A 17,478-nucleotide genomic window follows, 5' to 3' on the forward strand; every position below is an offset into this window, starting at 1 on the left:
TTTGTTCCTGATTCACAGCATCCGCAGTTCTTTTGGTTTTTATTATAATATACCTATGTGCTCAAATCTCTACCATGGTTAAAGAATAGTGAAAAATGACTGTGCCTTTTCTACACTTTGTAGAATTCAGGAGACCACTAATTAAGGTAGTCAAGGTGTGGAAAATATGGCGAGAAATGGTATAGCTCAATTGTAGCCCAATGGCCTGGAACTCCTTCCCTACACCCCTCTGCTTCTAAATGTTCCTCTTCTTCCTTAAGATCCATCTCAATAGCCACTTTTCTTAATGAGGAGTTTGGTCATCTCCTCCTCATATTTCCAACTTTAGCTTGACATCAGTTTTTCTTTGGCTGATTACTCAAAAGAGCATTGAGATGTTTTCCCATACTAAGGGTGCTATGTCAATGCAAATTGTTTTTGCATTGCAAAATGGAGAAGAGATATCAGCTAGTAATCTTCCAACAATTACTATGTGGTCATTAAAGCCCAAAGACTTGCCAGAATGCTCTGACGTTCTTAAGTTAATGTGTGCACTTATAAATTTAGAATTAAAAATCTGATCTGTTCACAATTCTCCAAAAAGTGTAATGAAAACACTTGGAGGTAACCATTTAAAATAATTACTAATATTGCAGGATTTACATAGCTGGCTTTGAAAGGAGGCATAAAATCGTGGTCAAAATTGAGCGAAGTAAGCGTTTTGCCTCTAAGTGGCAAATTAAAGAATATTTCCTATGTATTAGTGATGAAAGCTATTGCTTTTCCATTCTCTACTTAACAGTTATGTAGTACTATTGAGACACCATAGAAAATGGAATCTCTGCTAATCTGAATAGCCTTGCTTCAGTGAACAAAATCAATCAAGAAATATTTTTAAAAATCTGGCAGCTAACTATTTATAAGTGGAAAAAAGAGATTTTTCAAGGGTTCCAGAGAGGACATAGGTTTATGTTGAGAGGGCAAACATTTAAAAGGACCACAGCAGTGATGAGTGTATGGAATGAGCTGCCAGAGAAAGTAGAGAAGGATGGTACAATTACAAAATTTAAAAGGCATCTGGATGGGTATATGAATAGGAAAGGTTTAGAGGGATATGGGCCAAATGCTGGCAAATGGGACTAGATTAGATGGGGATGTCTGGTTGGTGCAGATGAGCGAGACCGAAGGGTCTGTTTCTCTGCTGTATGACTCTATGACTCTAAAGTAAATTATAAAACACATCTATGCTTATTCCACAGATAAACTAAAATCTTAAGCATGCCCTTGGGTTCTAGTGGCCTTAGATGACCTTTTCTGACTCTCAGTCTGAGTAAATGTAACAATCCCTATCATTTTTCACTGTTGCTCACTGACTGCTTTGTGGTCTGTCTACCCAAAGCTAGAGACATATGAAAGAGTGGAGGAAGGTACAAGAAGTTCCTAGGAAAGGCGACTATCATGTAATTAAGAAATAGCAAGAACTGCAGATGCTGGAGTCAGAGACAACATAGTGTGGGGCTAAAGGAACACAGCAAGCCAGGCACCATCAGAAGAGCAGGAAAGTTGACGTTTCGAGTTGGGGCCTTTCTGAAGAAAACATCAACTTTCCTGCTCCTCTGATGCTGCCTGGCCTGCTGTGTTCCTCCAGCTCCACACCATCATATAATTGAAGTTGTTGACTTGCTCGCCGAGCTGGCTTGTTTTTGTTCAGACGTTTCGTCACCATGTTAGGTGGCATCATCAGTGCAGCCTCTGATGAAGCGATGTTATTCTTCTCCACTTGGAATTTATACTGTCCGGTCTGTTACGGTGAGTACTGTCATTTCCGGTTTTGATCTGTATGGATTTTTTTGGGGTCCAATTTTATATGTTTGTTGATTACAAAATCTAAAAGGCATCCACTGATGATGTCACCTAGCATGGTGATGAAACGTCTGAACAAAAACAAGCCAGCTCGGCAAGCAAGTCAATAACCTCATCCACAACCCAAGCTACAGATCTTTGCCAATACTTTAGTCATATAATTAAGTTTATTTTGAGGTGGGGCTTAAAATATGTGATGGCAGTAGGCAAATTTATTTTATTTACACCTGGGACTTCGACGTTGCAGGCTGGCCAGTACTTATTGGCCATCCCTAGATGCCTTTGAGAAGGTGGTGGTGAGCTGTCTTCTTGAACTGCTGTAGTCCATGTGCTAGAAGTTGACCCATAATGCCCTTAGGGAAGGAATTCCAGGATTTTGATGTAAAGATAGTGAAGGAACAATGATATAGGGGGTAGCATGGTGGCTCAGCGATTAGCCCTGCTGCTTCACAGTGCCTGGGACCCGGGTTCGATTCCGGCCTCAGGCGACTGTCTCTGTGGAGTTTGCACATTCTCCCCGTGCCTGCATGGTTTCCTCCAGGTGCTCCAGTTTCCTCCCACAGTCCAAGGATGTGCAGTTTAGGTGGACTGGCCATGCTAAAATCCCCATAGTTTCCACTGATGAGCAGGCTAGGTGGATTAGCCATGGCAATGCAGGGTTACAGGGATAAGGTAGAGCGGTGGATCTGAGTGGGATGCTGTTTGGAGAGGCGGTGTGAACTCAATGGGGTTCCACACTATAGGGATTCTATGATTCTGTATTTCCAAGTGAGGATGGTGAGTGGCTTGGAAGGGAATCTGTATGTGGTGGTGCTCCCATGTTTTTCACTGGAAGTAATTGTTCATTTGGAATTTGCTGTCAAATTCATCTTTGGTGAATTTTGGCAAACATCTTGTAGATAGCACACACTGGTGCTGAGCAGTAGTGATAGGGAAAGTGGATGCTTGTGAATGTGGTACCAATCAAGTGGGCTGCTTGGTCTGGATGGAGCCAAGCTTCTTGAGTGTTGTTGTAGAGAGTGGACAAGCTTTGGGGAGTCAGGAGGTGAGTTACTTGCTGCAAAATTCCCAGCCTCTGACCTGCTTTTGTAACCCACTGTGTTTATGTGCTGAGACCAGTCGAGTTTCTGGTCGATAGTAACCCCAGGATGGTGATACTGAGAGGTTCAGTGATGATCCACTGACTGTCAAGGGGCGGTAATTAGATTGTCTCTTACTGGAGGTAGTTATTTGCTGGCATTTGTTTGGTGTGTGTATTATTTGCCACTTGTCAGCCCAAACCAGCATCTTGTCCAGACCATGCTTCAGTATTTGAACAGTTGCAAATGGTGCTAAACATCATGCATCATTGATGAATATCCCCACTTCTGAACTTATGATGGAGGGAAGATCATTGATGAAGCAGTTGAAGACAGTTGGGCCTAGAACATGAATCTAAGGAACTCCTGTAGATGACTGCTCTCCAACAAGCACAAGCATCTTCTGACGTGTCAGGTACAACTCCAATCAGTCAAGAGTTTGCCCCCGATTCCCACTGATTACAGTTTTGTTGGGGGCTCCTTGTTGTCACACAGAGTTGAATGTACCCTTGATATCAAGGCTGTCACTCTCGCCTCACCTCTGGAATCCAGTGCTTCTGCATTTTTGGACCCAATGAAGTCAGGAGCTCAGCGGCGCTGGTGAAACCCAAACTGGGTGTCTCTGAACAAGTTCTGCTTGATAGAATGATTGATGACACTTCCAACACTTTGCTTTTGACCAAGAGTAGACTGATAGGGCAGTAATTCGCTGGGTTTGATTTGTTCTGATTTCTGTGTGAAGGACATACCTGGCCAATTTTTCACATTTTCAGGTAGATGCCAGTATTCTAACTGTAATGGAACAGCTTGGCTTGGGGAACAGCAAGTTCTGAGACACAACCTTTTGGTACTGTTGCAGAATGTTGTTAGTGTTCATAGCCTTCTGAGTATCCAGTGCCTTCAACTGTTTCTCAATGTCACCTGGAATGAATCGAATTGGCTAAAGACTGGTATATGTGAGATGCTGGGGACCACTGGAGGAGGCTGAGATGGATCATTCACTTGGCACTTCTGCCTGGATTGCTGCAAATCTTATCTTTTGCACTATGTGCTGGGCTCTCCCATCATTATGGATGTGGATATTTGTGGAGCCTCCTCCTCCAGTGAGTTAATTGTCCAACCATCATTCATAACTGTATGTGGCCGGGCTGCAGAGATTAGATCTGATGTGTTTTTTGTGGGATCACTTCTGTCAGTATATCACTGTCTATCACTTGCTGCTTATGCTGTTTGGCATCAAAGTCATCCTGTTTGGTAGCTTCAATAGGTTGACACCTCTTTTTAAGGCATGCCTGGTGCAGCTTCTAGCCTGTCCTCCTGCACTCTCCATTGAACCATGGTTGATCGCCTGACTTGATGGTAATAGTCAAATGGGATTATGCTGTGCCATGAGGTTGGAGATTGTGCTGGGGTACAATTCTGCAGCTTTAGATGGCCCGTAGTGCCTCATCGATGCCCAGTCTTGAGTTGGTACATCTGTTTGAAATCTGTCCCATTTACTGCCATACAATACAATGGAGGGTACTCTCAATGTGAACGCGAGACTTATCTCTGCAAGGACTTTGGAGTGATGACTCTTATCAATACTGTCATGGATAGATGCATTTGTACCCAGCAGATTGGTAAGGATGAGATCAAATATGTTTTTCCCTCTTGTTGTTTCCCTTACCTTCTGCAGCAAGACCCAGTCTAGACCCAAACTACTTGAACAGTAGTGCTGCTGCCAAGCCACTCCTGGTGGGGACATTAAAATCCCCCACACAGAGTACATTGTACATCCTCGCCTGATTCTTTCCCAAAAGAAAAACAGAAATTGCTGGAGAAACCCTGCAGGTCTTCAGGAAGCTACGATAATGATCGACAAGGGGAAGGCAGTGGATGTTGTGTACAGAGACTTAACTAAAGCATTTGACTAGTTCCCTTGAGGTAGGCTAGTCCAAAAGATCAAATCGTATGAATTCCATGGTGAATTGGCAAGTTAGCTACAAAATTGGCTTGGCTATAGCAGACAGAGAGTGGTTGTGGAGGGGTCTTTTTCTGACTGCAGTTCTGTGACCAAGGTGTTCTGCAAGGATTAGTGCTGGGACCTCTGTTGTTTCTATATGTATAATTGATTTGGATGAAAATGTCATGATCTGACTATTAAGTTTGCAGATGATATGAAAATTGGTGGAGATGTGAATAGTGAGGAAGGAATCAAAGGATGCAGCAGGATATAGATCAGCCGGAAAGTTGGTCAGAGAAATGGCAGATGGAGTTTAATCCAAACAAGTGAAAGGTGATGCATTTTGGGAGGTAAAACGTAAGAGGAAAGTATATTGTAAATGGCCAGACTCTTTGGAGCCTTGATATACAGTGGGATCTCAGGGTCTAAGTCCATAGCTCCCTGAAAGTGTCAACACAAGTGGATTAGGTAGTTAAAAAAAAAGATGTATGGGATGATTGTCTGCATCAGTCAGGGCACTGAATATAAAACCATGTTGCAACTGTATAAGACTATTGCCAGTCCACATTTGAATTACTGTACACAATTCTAGTTGCCACACTATAGGAAAGATGTGGAGGCTTTGCAGAGAGTGCAAAAGAGATTCATTAGAATGTTGTCTGGGTTGGAATTGTATAAACTACAAGGACAGGTTGGACAAATTTGGATTATTTTTGCCCAGGGGCACCCTGATATAAGCATATAAAATTATGAGGGGCCTGGATAGGGCTAGTTGGAGTCTCTTTCTCAGGGTGGAAATGTCAAATATTAAGTAGGGAGGGGGCATAGGTTTAGGGTGAGAGGGGGAAAAGTTTAAACGAGATGTGCAAGGAAAGTTTTTTTTGACACAGAGGGTAGTAAGTATCGGAAACCAGGAAAGCAGATGTGAAGTTTAAGAGCCATTTAAACAGACAGGAACAGACAGGGAATAGAGGGATATGGAACATATGGAAGCAGATGGGATTAGTTTACAGTAGCATCATGGTCAACACAGACACGGTGGGCCGAAAGACCTGTCCCTGCGTTGTACTGTTCTATGTCTGGCAGCACCTATGGACAGATTCCAAAGTTAAAGTTTCCGGTCCGGCGACCCTTTTTCAGAAAGGTCAGATCGTGTCACCAATGAATCTATCAGCAAATGTGGGCTAGAAATAGCCCCAATTAGCTAAGTAGCAGGAGCTGTCGAGTGGTGCAGTGCTAGTGTCCCTATCCCTGGGGTGGGAGGCCTGGATTCAAGTCCCACCTGCACCAGAGGTGTGCAATAACATCACTCAACAGGTTAATAAGAACATTTGGATAAGTAGCAGTCAGGAAGCAGTCACCAGAGTCATATTTTCTCAGGTGCCAAGGGCCCTCTGCCTTGTCTGAGGTTTGGATGGGGGGTTTGCTGGTAGAAGTAGGAGGCTGCAAGAACTATGAAGAAGTATGCTGCGAAGGAACAAATGGTGACAAGAGTTAGTAGGGAGTAAGAGGAGGAGACTGGGGGAGGGGAGGAGATAGCATGAGGGGAGGGGAGGGGAAAAGACTGCATGAAGGGTGGGGAAAAAGGTGCTGCAGAAGAGTTGCAATTTGACAGCATCTGGCTATGCTGGGACATGAAACAGACAGTGTGAGGTAAAGAACTAAAGGAGTGCATCAAAATAACTTCCCTTGAGTAACAAGGATGGAAGACATATGGATGGCAAAGCAATAAAATAAAGTGTTTTCTGGCCAGCTTGAGTTGAAATTAATTTCTTAATTTGCCATCACGTTGCGGGGAATACTGAAGACTTGTTCAAATGTATTCATGGTATCTGTTACATCTTTGCAATTCTAGGCTTATACTTGAAAAGTCAAATGAACAATTGCAAAACTTGGCTTCTTGAAAACATCTTTGGATATCTACTTCACATAAACCTAACTTGCTGTGGACTTAGGGATTTGAATTATGAGAGAAGGTAAGGTCAAATATGTGTGAACAGCTGTTTCTATTATTCAGAGTCAAGAAATACTCTCAAGTGATGAGATGCTGAAATCTATTGCATAATCCTACCACAGTAGTCATGCAAATGGTTTTGGTTATGAGTCAGACTCCCCGAACACTGTTCACTTTTATTTAAAATAGTTCTTTTTAAAATAGTTCTTTTTAAAATAGTCTTACCTTCCAAGATGGCAGTGGAGCATGATGCTCCAGCCAGAGCTTGTCCGCTTTGCCTGTTCTTTTCTTCTTCTTTATCTTCTCTTTTCTTCCTATTAGTGTTTTTTTTTCTTCTACTTCTTTCTCAGCCTCAGACGATGACTCCTGGCCTCTGGTGAGTGACAATTCCTGGATCTCCAGTGACAACTCCCAGCCTGACGCAGTGGCCTCCCAGCACAGTGCAATAGCATCCTCCCGGCATGGTGTCCTCAGCCTAGCTTGGCGGTCTGTGCCGATCTCCCAGCCTCATGATCCTTAAGGTGAATCCAGTGTGGTCTGGGGCCGGGACTCAATGTGGACTGGACGCTGTGTATCAGTGTGGTCTGTTGTTCTGAACTTCTATTTCTGCAATGCTGGACATTTTACTTCTCTACTGTCTAAGATCTTGTAACTAAAGAAGCTTACCTCGGTATCCTTGCACCTAAGTCAGCACTGGAAGTGGTGACGTATAAACTTTTCACTTTACTCATTGAGTCTATGTGGCAATAAAGGTTAATTCTAGTACTAATTTTAAGTGAAAATAAACATTTCAGAGAATGTCCAAAATTTTCAAGACGTGTAAAGCAAAGTGCAAGTTGTTTTGTTTATGCACCACCTCAAAGATTAAACTAGACAGGTCTGGGTGCATTATATCGAAGGTGGATTGTTCACCACTCACTATCCAATGGACATCATGATAAGCATAGATACTTGTTGCGTTTTAGAAGTTTAAATGATTTTTCAGTAAAAAAAAAATATTTCAATTCACTCCTTACCTTTTCCCGTTTCAACTTGGCAGGCTCTTCAACTGATAGAAGTGCTTTGTAGTAGGAACTCCGCTCTGCAGTGAAATGCACCTTTGAGAGAGAGTTCTCCACAAGAGCGACAGAAAGGTTGATCCCATCTATGTGTAGCCAGCCAATAAAATTACCAGCTTTATCCATGCTTTCCACCTCAACCTCCACCTGAAATTAAAAGACAAACATAACATTTTACTGAACCAAGTTACAGAAATTTTATATTCTTAATCCGAAGCCCAATCATTCTTTAAAAGATGTCCCAAAGGGTAACTGCTAGAATATAAAACAGAAATGCATTAACTACAAAGCAGAACATTAATTAAACCCAGTGATTCGTTTCCAAAACCTAACTGGCACTGGGAAGATTGTCATTATTTCTTATCCCTAGTTATCTTGAGAGCGTTAAGAACCAATGCCATAGCATAGGACTAAGTGTCTACGTAGACCAAAAACAATTGCAGTTATATAGCACCTTAATGCATTGAAATGCCCTCAGGTGCTTCAGAGAAGTAATATTGAAAAAGAGAGAGAGACAGTGAGAGAGAGAGAAGGGAGATTGAGAGAGACAGAGACAAAGGGATGGAAGGGGAGGGGAGAGAAGTGGAGCAATAATAATTATGGATACACAAGAGGTCAGAATTGGTGAAGGGTAGATTACCTCAAACGGTTGTGCAATGGCTGTAATATAACTGAGGCTTTTTTGTTGCAGGCTTGGGGGGGAGAAACTATACACAACACATGACCTTTTAGTCTAAAATATTCATATTGTGTTTATGCCCAACTTTAGATTCCTCCACCTTTCCTCATCCATATCTAGGTATGTTTCATGTTCTCCAATGGTGTCCAGAAGCTACTGGGTTAAAAGTGCTTTGAACTGACATTATGCATCCTATCATCCAGCCAAGTTTTCAGTCCAGATTAAACATGTACTGTCTTGAGAGGTAAACGGTGTTCTAATATACTGCATAACTCATGTCCTCAATGCATTTCCAAATATGTATATTTGCTTAAATTATTTAGCACTGACAAAATCAGGAACAGAGAAATGGCAAGGTGGAATTGAAATTAGTTTAATGATATAGGGAGAAGGAATTAACATCAACCTTCCTATCAACCATTTCCTTTACAAGTTGTGCATGGGTTATTTTGCATCTCTTGCAATATTAGTATTTTTAACCCCCTCAAGGAGTAACTAAAATACATTTTTTTTGAAAAAATGAAACAAAATATACTGAATTCTCAAGCCCCTTACCCAGTAGCACTAAAATCCCATTAGCACAATTGTGTAAAGTCAAAATGAACTAGACACAGAAAGGGGACAGTACAAAAGGACGAACGAACAGAAAATGGTAAGATGGTAAATTGAAAGATGCCACAACAAGGAAAGAGAGATAGAAGCCAAGTGGCAGAAAAAAACAAGCAAATAGCTTCAACACAGACAAAGCAAGATGACACAAAGATCGAAATTACTGGAGAAACTCAGATCTGGCAGCATGTGTGGAGAGAAAACAGAGTTAATATCTCAGGCCCAGTAACCCTTCTTCAGAACTGATAGTAGCTGGGAAAAGGTGGTGTATATGCTGAAGGCAGGGGGTATGAGGGGAGAAGCGTCCGCATCTATCTGCTCACTCCTCCCACCCGCCTTTTGAGTACTGAGAATGAGAAGGAATGGAAAAAGGAAAAAAGTACGGAGGAAGCAAAGAGGATTATATGAAAAGAAAAACAATGTCAAAGACCGTCACATACAAGTCCATCCTTGTCCAGTTCTCTGCAAAGAAAATAATTAATCCTGAATCAACATATAACAAACAGTTAGGATCTAGAATGTTTCGGGCCTAGACCCTTCATCAATGTTGAGGGGAAAGATGGAGGAGTGGGACTAACTGAATCGACGTTGCAGACAGACAGACAGGCTGGACCAAATTGTCTTCGACTGTGCTGTAACCATTCTACAGAATGCCAAAAATGCAACTTTGTTCACACCATTCTCACAACTAAATATTCCTGTTACTTGTATTTCCTTAGTTGACAGGAACTGAAATACAAATTGCTTTCAAATTTAAATTTCTTTTTCAAATAAATGAACACTTCTCTCTCCTGAACAGAATGATTCAAATTAAAATCATTGCCTATTTCATTAAAAAAAACGCCTCCATTGAGAAAGCAGTAAAATAGACAGAATAAGCTTTATTGCACAGCACACTGGATTCTAACAAACCTCTCCCTGAAATTACTGTGTGGTAAATGCTGGATAAAAGAGGAATCCTACTGATCATTTTAAGTAAAATCCTCTCAAGCAGCATCAATCCGATCACATTCTCCAACGAAGCTGAATTAGCTAAACAATCTATCAACACAATCAAATATTTAGCAAACAGGATCAGAAGCTTCTTCAGTTTCAGTAACTTGCTCTAATAGCAGACACCTCATCTCACTTAAAGTGCTTGTGTTCCAGGAGGAAGGATATGGGAGGGGGCAAAGGGAGACAGCAGGATTAGAGCTTTAATATTCTCCTTCTTTCCTGACATTACTAGTTATGATTCTAGCTCTGACGAGCTCATTGAATGCTGTAATGGTCAGTGAGGATCTTCATCCTTCCACTCTGCCAACATCCTGCCAGCCCCAATCAATGTGTACAGACTTATTACGACTCCTTCTGAACAGACTATTTCAAGAATGCTCAGTTTCCATGGAATCCACTACCAGAGTGCAAGTGAACAGCAACTCAACTGTACCCAAGATCTAATTCATTGTTTCTTCAATATTTTAGAATTTCAAACAAGAGAATATATTTTTTATTCATTCAATACATTTAAAACAAAGAAGATTTTTCTTCTATATAATTAAAGTGGGGGTTTCGTTGATAGTTGCACAATGTTCAGGACAGTTCACTTCAGATTCTGAAGCAAGTGTAAGTGCAAGCAAATGCAGCAAGACCTGGATGGTATCTGGACTTGGGCTGACAAGAAGCATGCAACCTAGGAACACCATCACCCGCAAGTTCCCCTTCAAAAGCCACTGACCATCCTGAATGCTGGCCAGCCTGCGGCTCCCATGTCTCACGAATGAATTAAAAAAAGGTCCACAACTTTTCCCAACAATTTCCTGCTCGCATCTGGATCTTTAGACACCTGAGCCCTTGAAACCACTGTTCAATCTTCATGCTGAAGCAGACAGTTAGTGCTAGCAAGTTATTCAAGCATGGATAGCATCATGTAGGTGAGAAAATCTGGTCTCATCTCAAAGCATATGAGAGCCTCTTCCTGTAACCACTGAAGAGGGGTCATTAATTCATTAATTGTAACAAAAGTTGCTGAGTGTTTTGTCTCCTAGCCAATGATCATCTCAGCACAGAACACACATTCCAAATGGAATAAATTGTAGCCTCATGAAATCCACAGACAAGCACACAAGGCGTACAATCCTATAACCCAAAAGCTTATTTAAATAGCGTTATTCTTTTAGTGGGGTAATGTACTAATCACTATGATACAGTAGCATACACAAGATAATACTTTCAGTTGGTAAGATGGTGTAAAGTACACTAAAAGTCAATATTACAGAAGTCAGTATTAATATTTTTGCATTATGAGACTGTATTCTGCGCTAACAGTATAAGGTACAAAAGAAAATAGATAAAACAGGCATAGATAGGGTGAATAGCAAAGGTCTTTTTCCTAGGGTGGGTGAGTTCAAAACTTGGTGGCATATTTTTAAGGTGAGAGGAGAAAGACTTAAAGCGGGACTTGAGGGGCAACTTTTTCACAGAGGGTTGTTTGTATGTGGAATGAACTGCGAGAGGAAGTGGTAGATGCAGGTATAGTTACAACAATTAAAAGACAACTGGGCAGGTACATGAATAGGACAGGTTTAGAGGGATAATGGGAAATGCAGGCAAGTGGAACAAGTTTACTTTGGGAAACTTGGTCAGCATGAATGAGTTGGACCAAAGGGTTTGTTTTCTTGCTGAATGACTCTTTGAAGAATAGATGGGCCAAGGGGCCTCCCCTGTACTGTACGATTCTATAATAACAGCTACTTTGGAGACATGACCATGTTTCAGAAGTCACTGTTCTGCTAAAGTGTCTTGCATAAAACCATGTAAAAGTGTCACGTCTTCTAATAATAAATCAATGGCAGCCAGATTCCATAGAGAATAGAATCCATGGTGGCAGCATTGCCTCTACTAATATAGTTTCACAAGGCATAAAGAACACATGATAATCTCAGACTTGAGGGGCACAGAACAAACCATTGGCTTTGTCCAACTCAGTGTATGAATAGTCTCAATTTCAGCAACACTTTAATACTCTGTATTGAGATATGGATTGGACACTATGGGGAAATTTAGCATGGCCAATCCACCTAACCTGTGAATCTTTGGACAGTAGCCTGAAACTGGAGCATCTACTAGAAACCCACACAGACATGGGGAGAACATGTGAACTCCACACAGATAGTCACCCAAGACTGTAATCAAACCCGGGTCCCTGGCACTGCGACAAAGCCAGAAGAAGGAGCAGTTCTTCAAAAGCTTGTGATTTAAAATAAACCTATTGGACTATAACCTAGCGTTATGTGAATTCTGACTTTGTCCACCCCAGTCCAACACCAGCACCTCCACATTCTGGCACTGAGAGGCAGCAGGGCTGTACTGCCCTCCAAATTCTTGGATGCTAATTATCATAATGGAACCATCACTACTCCATTTCTTTTGGCTCAATTGGGAAAAATCAACTACTCTACCGAACATCACTTATTGCCATTTGCTCCCTCACTATTGCAGCCCTGATACAACACACAGCCACCTCCATTAATTGAAATATTGAGTATTGTGAAAAAAAAAGTCCAAGCTTTTTATCTTGCATTTATTAGGACATTCGCACAAATACTAACACAAGGGGAAACAAATATTTTATATTGTAAGAGAATAACACTCATTGATTGTAGCTTTCGGTCCTGCAAAGTGTCAGTCTACTTCCGCTTTAAGATAGCTCAAAATACAAGCAACGGATAACAAGAAAAGATACACTTGCCATAGAGGGAATGCAGCAGGGGGTTCATTCGTCTGATACTGCGGACGACATAACAGTCCTGCGAGGAGAAGTTTGACTGGGTGCATATCCACTACAGTTCAGAAGGATGAGAGGGGATCTGATTGAAATCTGATTTGATTTGATTTATTGTAGTCACATATACCTAAGTACGGTGAAAAGCTTTGTTTTGCGAGCAGCATAGGCCAATCATAGCAAACCAGGACACACAGATAATAGGGTGCACAGACAGAGCAAGGCATACAAGGTTGCAGCTGTACAGGAGGTGTAATTTTTATGGACTTAGAACTTAGGTTTAAAAGTGCAGAATGGTTATAAGAAATGTGAGAATAAGATCTGCTGTGGAGAGCTTGCAAAGAGTCACCCAGTGTTGGCGACATCTTGAGAGGAAATCTGTAAAATTTTTAACAGTTCTGGACAGACTAGATGCACAGATGATGTTTTCCTTTGATGGGCAGTCTAGTAGGAGGGGCATAGTCCAAGGATATGGGGTAGGACGTTTAGGAATGACATGGTGAAATAGCTTCACTCAAAGGATAGTGAACCTATGGAATTCCCCACCACAGAAAGCCACGAAGGCCTTGTCACTGATCATATTCAAGAAAGAAATAGATAAATGTTTAGATTTTAAAGACATCAATGGGTATGGGCATAAAAAAGGAATATGGCATTGAGATAGAGGATCGATCATGATCTTATTGAATGGTAGAGCAGCCTCAAAAGGCTGAATGGTTTACTTGTGCTCTTCATTTCCATGTTTCATGTTGCTACGATGTAGTAGTGGCACAAGTGGTGCTTGCCAGTAGCAGGATACTGCCATCAAGCCAAAAAGATATTATACTTATCAAACAAATGAGTAATCAGGCATAGGAATTTCAATTGCAGCGCGATGCTGAATATGTAGGCTGTACCATTCAAAATCGGTAGATTGCACCAGGCAGCAAGTCCCTTCTGTAGTTCACAACAGGTAAGAAACTGAATGCAATACTCTAAGTAGAGTGCCCAACAATAGATGCATTTCTGCGATGGGATTATCTTGCAAATGTTGTCATGAGTACGCTAAAAATTTTGCTGACAACCACTTTAAAACGGTCAGTCAGGCTCACAGCATGGTGTCTTTGAGCATGCAGAAGTTACATATACATAGGCCCCAAAAAGCCTGTACACACAATGTCTGTTTCAATTTACCAAAACACATGACAGCCATTCCCTAGTTCATTCCTCAGGGCATTATCTTAACCAATCAGAATCAACCTGCTTGGTTTAAGTTTTAAAAAGCCTGACTGTTAACCGTCAGTGGTCATCTAACTGGCACAATTTCCACAGCTGGAATTCTACCAATCAGGGTCTACTTGCCATACAGCACACTCTTCTCATACAGTCTAAAATGTTGCATTTCCTTTACATTTCTTGTGAACATCCTGATAAGATGAAAAGCTTCGACAGTGTCTTTATCCAGCAATACTCAAGTTTTGTACTATCAAGAGACTATTTAAATATTCCTGAGTAGCTAAAAAATAAGCTCAAGTTGGGCAGCATCTGTTCATTTTGATGTCAAGACATTTCCTGTACAATTCACGTTCAGCATGATGCTCTAGCTGCAATAATCCTCCCTTTGAAAATTGGAACAAACTACAAAGTCAATGTCCAAACAGTGACACTCTGAACTGCAGCGTGTTTCAATCTCTGTTTCAACAAATCTTCTTCAGCAAACCAAAAAAATGAAAATCTTCCCATAAAACAGTTGTCAACATCAACAAGGATTATCATTTGATTGGCTTAAAACAATTTTCAAAGCGTTCAGCCTTTGGAAATGAGAATGTGGAGGGGCAATAAAATTTAATGGAACAATTTTAAACAAGTCCAGGAACAGAGACACATGGGTTGTTTTGATCTCTGAAGCTGACACAAGTTGAAAAGACAACATGGGGATCATAGATTAGAGTCCCTTATAAACCACTGCTTAAACCCAAATCGAAGTACTGAGTCCCCAGTTCAGATTAATATATTCTGGAAGGGATATAAAGATGTCAACCAAGGTACAGAGGAAGTTTACTAGAATTGTACTCAAGTTGAGAAATTTCAGTTAGTTTGAAAAGCTAGAGGGGTGGGCTGTTCCAAAGTTAAGGGGAGATTCAAAAGTTCGTTGAAAACAATAAAATGTTATGATTGAATATAAAGGAATAACTGTCCCCGTTCACAAGTTTGAGGTAACTAGCAAAAGAAGCTGCTCTGAAATTTGCCTGCCCATCGGACAAGTAAATTACATGGTAACCTGCGGGGAAAAATAAATGGCAAGTCATGTTTTGGTCAAGGTACAAAGGGACAAATAAAAAAAAACATATAATTAGGAAGTGAGAAAGAGAAATAGAATTGATGCCAATTTTAATGGTGAAAAGCAGGAACATTTTATGTAATAAAAGTAGAAAACGCTGACATCTGGCAGGTTGTGACAGTAGCTACAAGTCAAAAGTGACATATTGGCTGGGAAGCATTTTCGGACATCGTGTAGTCAAGGATGAAGTTAAACAGACAATAAAACTAAAGGAGGAAAAAATGGAAGGCAGAAAAAAGGCAGACAAATACACACTAGCAGAGGCAAGGAGAGAAAGGAAAACATGGAAGAATGAGAAAAGATGAACCAGCAGCTTTGCCAGAGCCTCTGCAGGAAATTAAATAATTGACCACAACGTGTTTTCACTGCCGAATCTTTGTACATTTAATAAAGGTTTTGCTTTTAGTGCAAAATGTTGTTTCTAAACAAAACCCACAGACAGATCCCAAGGCTCTGTTTGTTATCTAATATTTGCATTGCAAGCAGGATTGGAAGTGAACTAAATACGTGCAAAGTCAGTGCTTTTTACTTGGTACAATGTAACTAATCGTAGCACTAATAAGGCAAAGCTGAAAAATGACAAAATAATGCAACTGAATGCCATTTGCTGCACAGCTCAAGCTTCATGTAAGCAGCAAATAACTGGACAATACAATGGGGAATGTACTAAACTTATAAAAAAAAAACCTTCCTGCAAACAATTTGCTCCTCTAATACTTTTGGGATTCGTTGCAGTTTTTCAAGCAGACAACAACTAAGAATTCAAGCGAAATTTTTGTATATTGGGAATGACTGAATAAACACCTCACACATATTTTCAGTGAATCTGTTGAAATACTCTTCTATTCCTACAGTTCTAGCTGTGCACAATTACAATTTTCCCCCTTTTCTCACTCTACGAAAATGAGTGGTCCTTCTGAATCTGTTGTTTCCCTTCTTGCTTGAAAAGCAGAGCCATGTAAAAGAATGTAAATAAACTTAATAATTTTAAGTTAGAAACAAGTGTTAGAGAAACTCAGCAGCTCTGGCAGCGTCTGTGGAGACAGAAACAGAATTAATGTTTGAATGCAATGATATTTATTTGGGACTGTTCCGAAGAAGAGTCACTGGCCTTGAAAGGTCAATTCTGTTTCCATTTCCACAGATGTTGTTGGACCTGCTGAGTTCCTCAAGCACTTCCTGTTTTTATTTTCGACCTCCAGCATCCACAGTATTTTAAGGGTTTTAATCCTGATTTCTATAAACAATGGCACACTACCAAAGGGTTAATATGGCTCAGAATAGAGGGTATAAAGATTTTTTTGTTAATTAGCTATAAGGATCCATGCAATTAATTTGTAGGAATGGTAGTCAAATCTCTGGTGAGCAAGAATTCCTACAGTAAAAAGCAGCCATTCAGCTGGCTTAGAAAAACCGCAGGATAACCTGCACGAGAAACTGAAAATGACAGAGTATAAACAAGATTAAGCATGTTACTGAAAGCAGAGTAGAGGCAGCTTTAATCTGTGTCTAGCTGCTGTACCTGACTTGAAGGTCTTTTAGATTAGCTGAGAAAATAACTTCATTCTCAATGCAATTCTGATGTAGCTGCCTTAAAAATGTTTGATATCAACAAAGAAAAAGCTGATTGAAGCAGGTTCTGCAGGATTTGTGCAGAAACAATCAGTTAACATTTCAGGTCAACAATCTTCAATTAGAACTGAACAATCATGGATTAAAGCGACTACAGACAGGGAGGAGGAAAGGAGGGAAAACAAAGTGGAAAGTTCCGTGACAGGGTGGAAGACAGGAGACGTGAAGACAAAAGAAGTGATGATGCAAGGTTAATAATGGGGCAAGTGAAAAAACATAAAAGATAGATCTAAAAAAGACTGTAAAAAGGATGAGTAGAAGCATTGCAAGCACCTGCTTTTGGCAAAAAATGGAACTGCTGCTTTACGCGTTTTGATTTAACCTGAGCTGTTCTACGCCTCAGAATCAAAATTCTTTACCTTGCTCAGTCAAAACTGGCACAACAGCAAATTCATCTCTGGTCATGTTTTTTATAGAATTGATTTCAAAGTGGACTGGAACAAGATAAAAACTGATAAAATGGTTCACTTTTAGGTAAGGGGTAGTAGGAAATGCAGATGCTGGAGAATCTGGAGATATACAAGGTGTAGAGCTGGATGAACACAGCAGGCCAAGCAGCATCAGAGGAGCAGGAAGGCTGACGTTTCGGGCCTAAAA

The 17,478-nt window shown here is 40.7% G+C and overlaps 1 protein-coding gene across 1 annotated transcript in view; it reads right to left on the reverse strand.

The window, feature by feature from the left end:
- Nucleotides 1-17,478, reverse strand: part of LOC109912723 (staphylococcal nuclease domain-containing protein 1) — a 472,985-nt gene that overhangs the window by 236,344 nt on the left and 219,163 nt on the right. The window contains exon 3 of the mRNA XM_048609985.1: nucleotides 7,837-8,025. Within this exon, the coding sequence (XP_048465942.1) occupies nucleotides 7,837-8,025 (189 nt within the window). The remainder of the gene's footprint in view (nucleotides 1-7,836; nucleotides 8,026-17,478) is intronic.

This window comes from Rhincodon typus, chromosome 22 (genome assembly GCF_021869965.1).
Source record: "Rhincodon typus isolate 14 chromosome 22, sRhiTyp1.1, whole genome shotgun sequence".
NCBI classification, from domain to species: Eukaryota; Metazoa; Chordata; class Chondrichthyes; order Orectolobiformes; family Rhincodontidae; genus Rhincodon; species Rhincodon typus.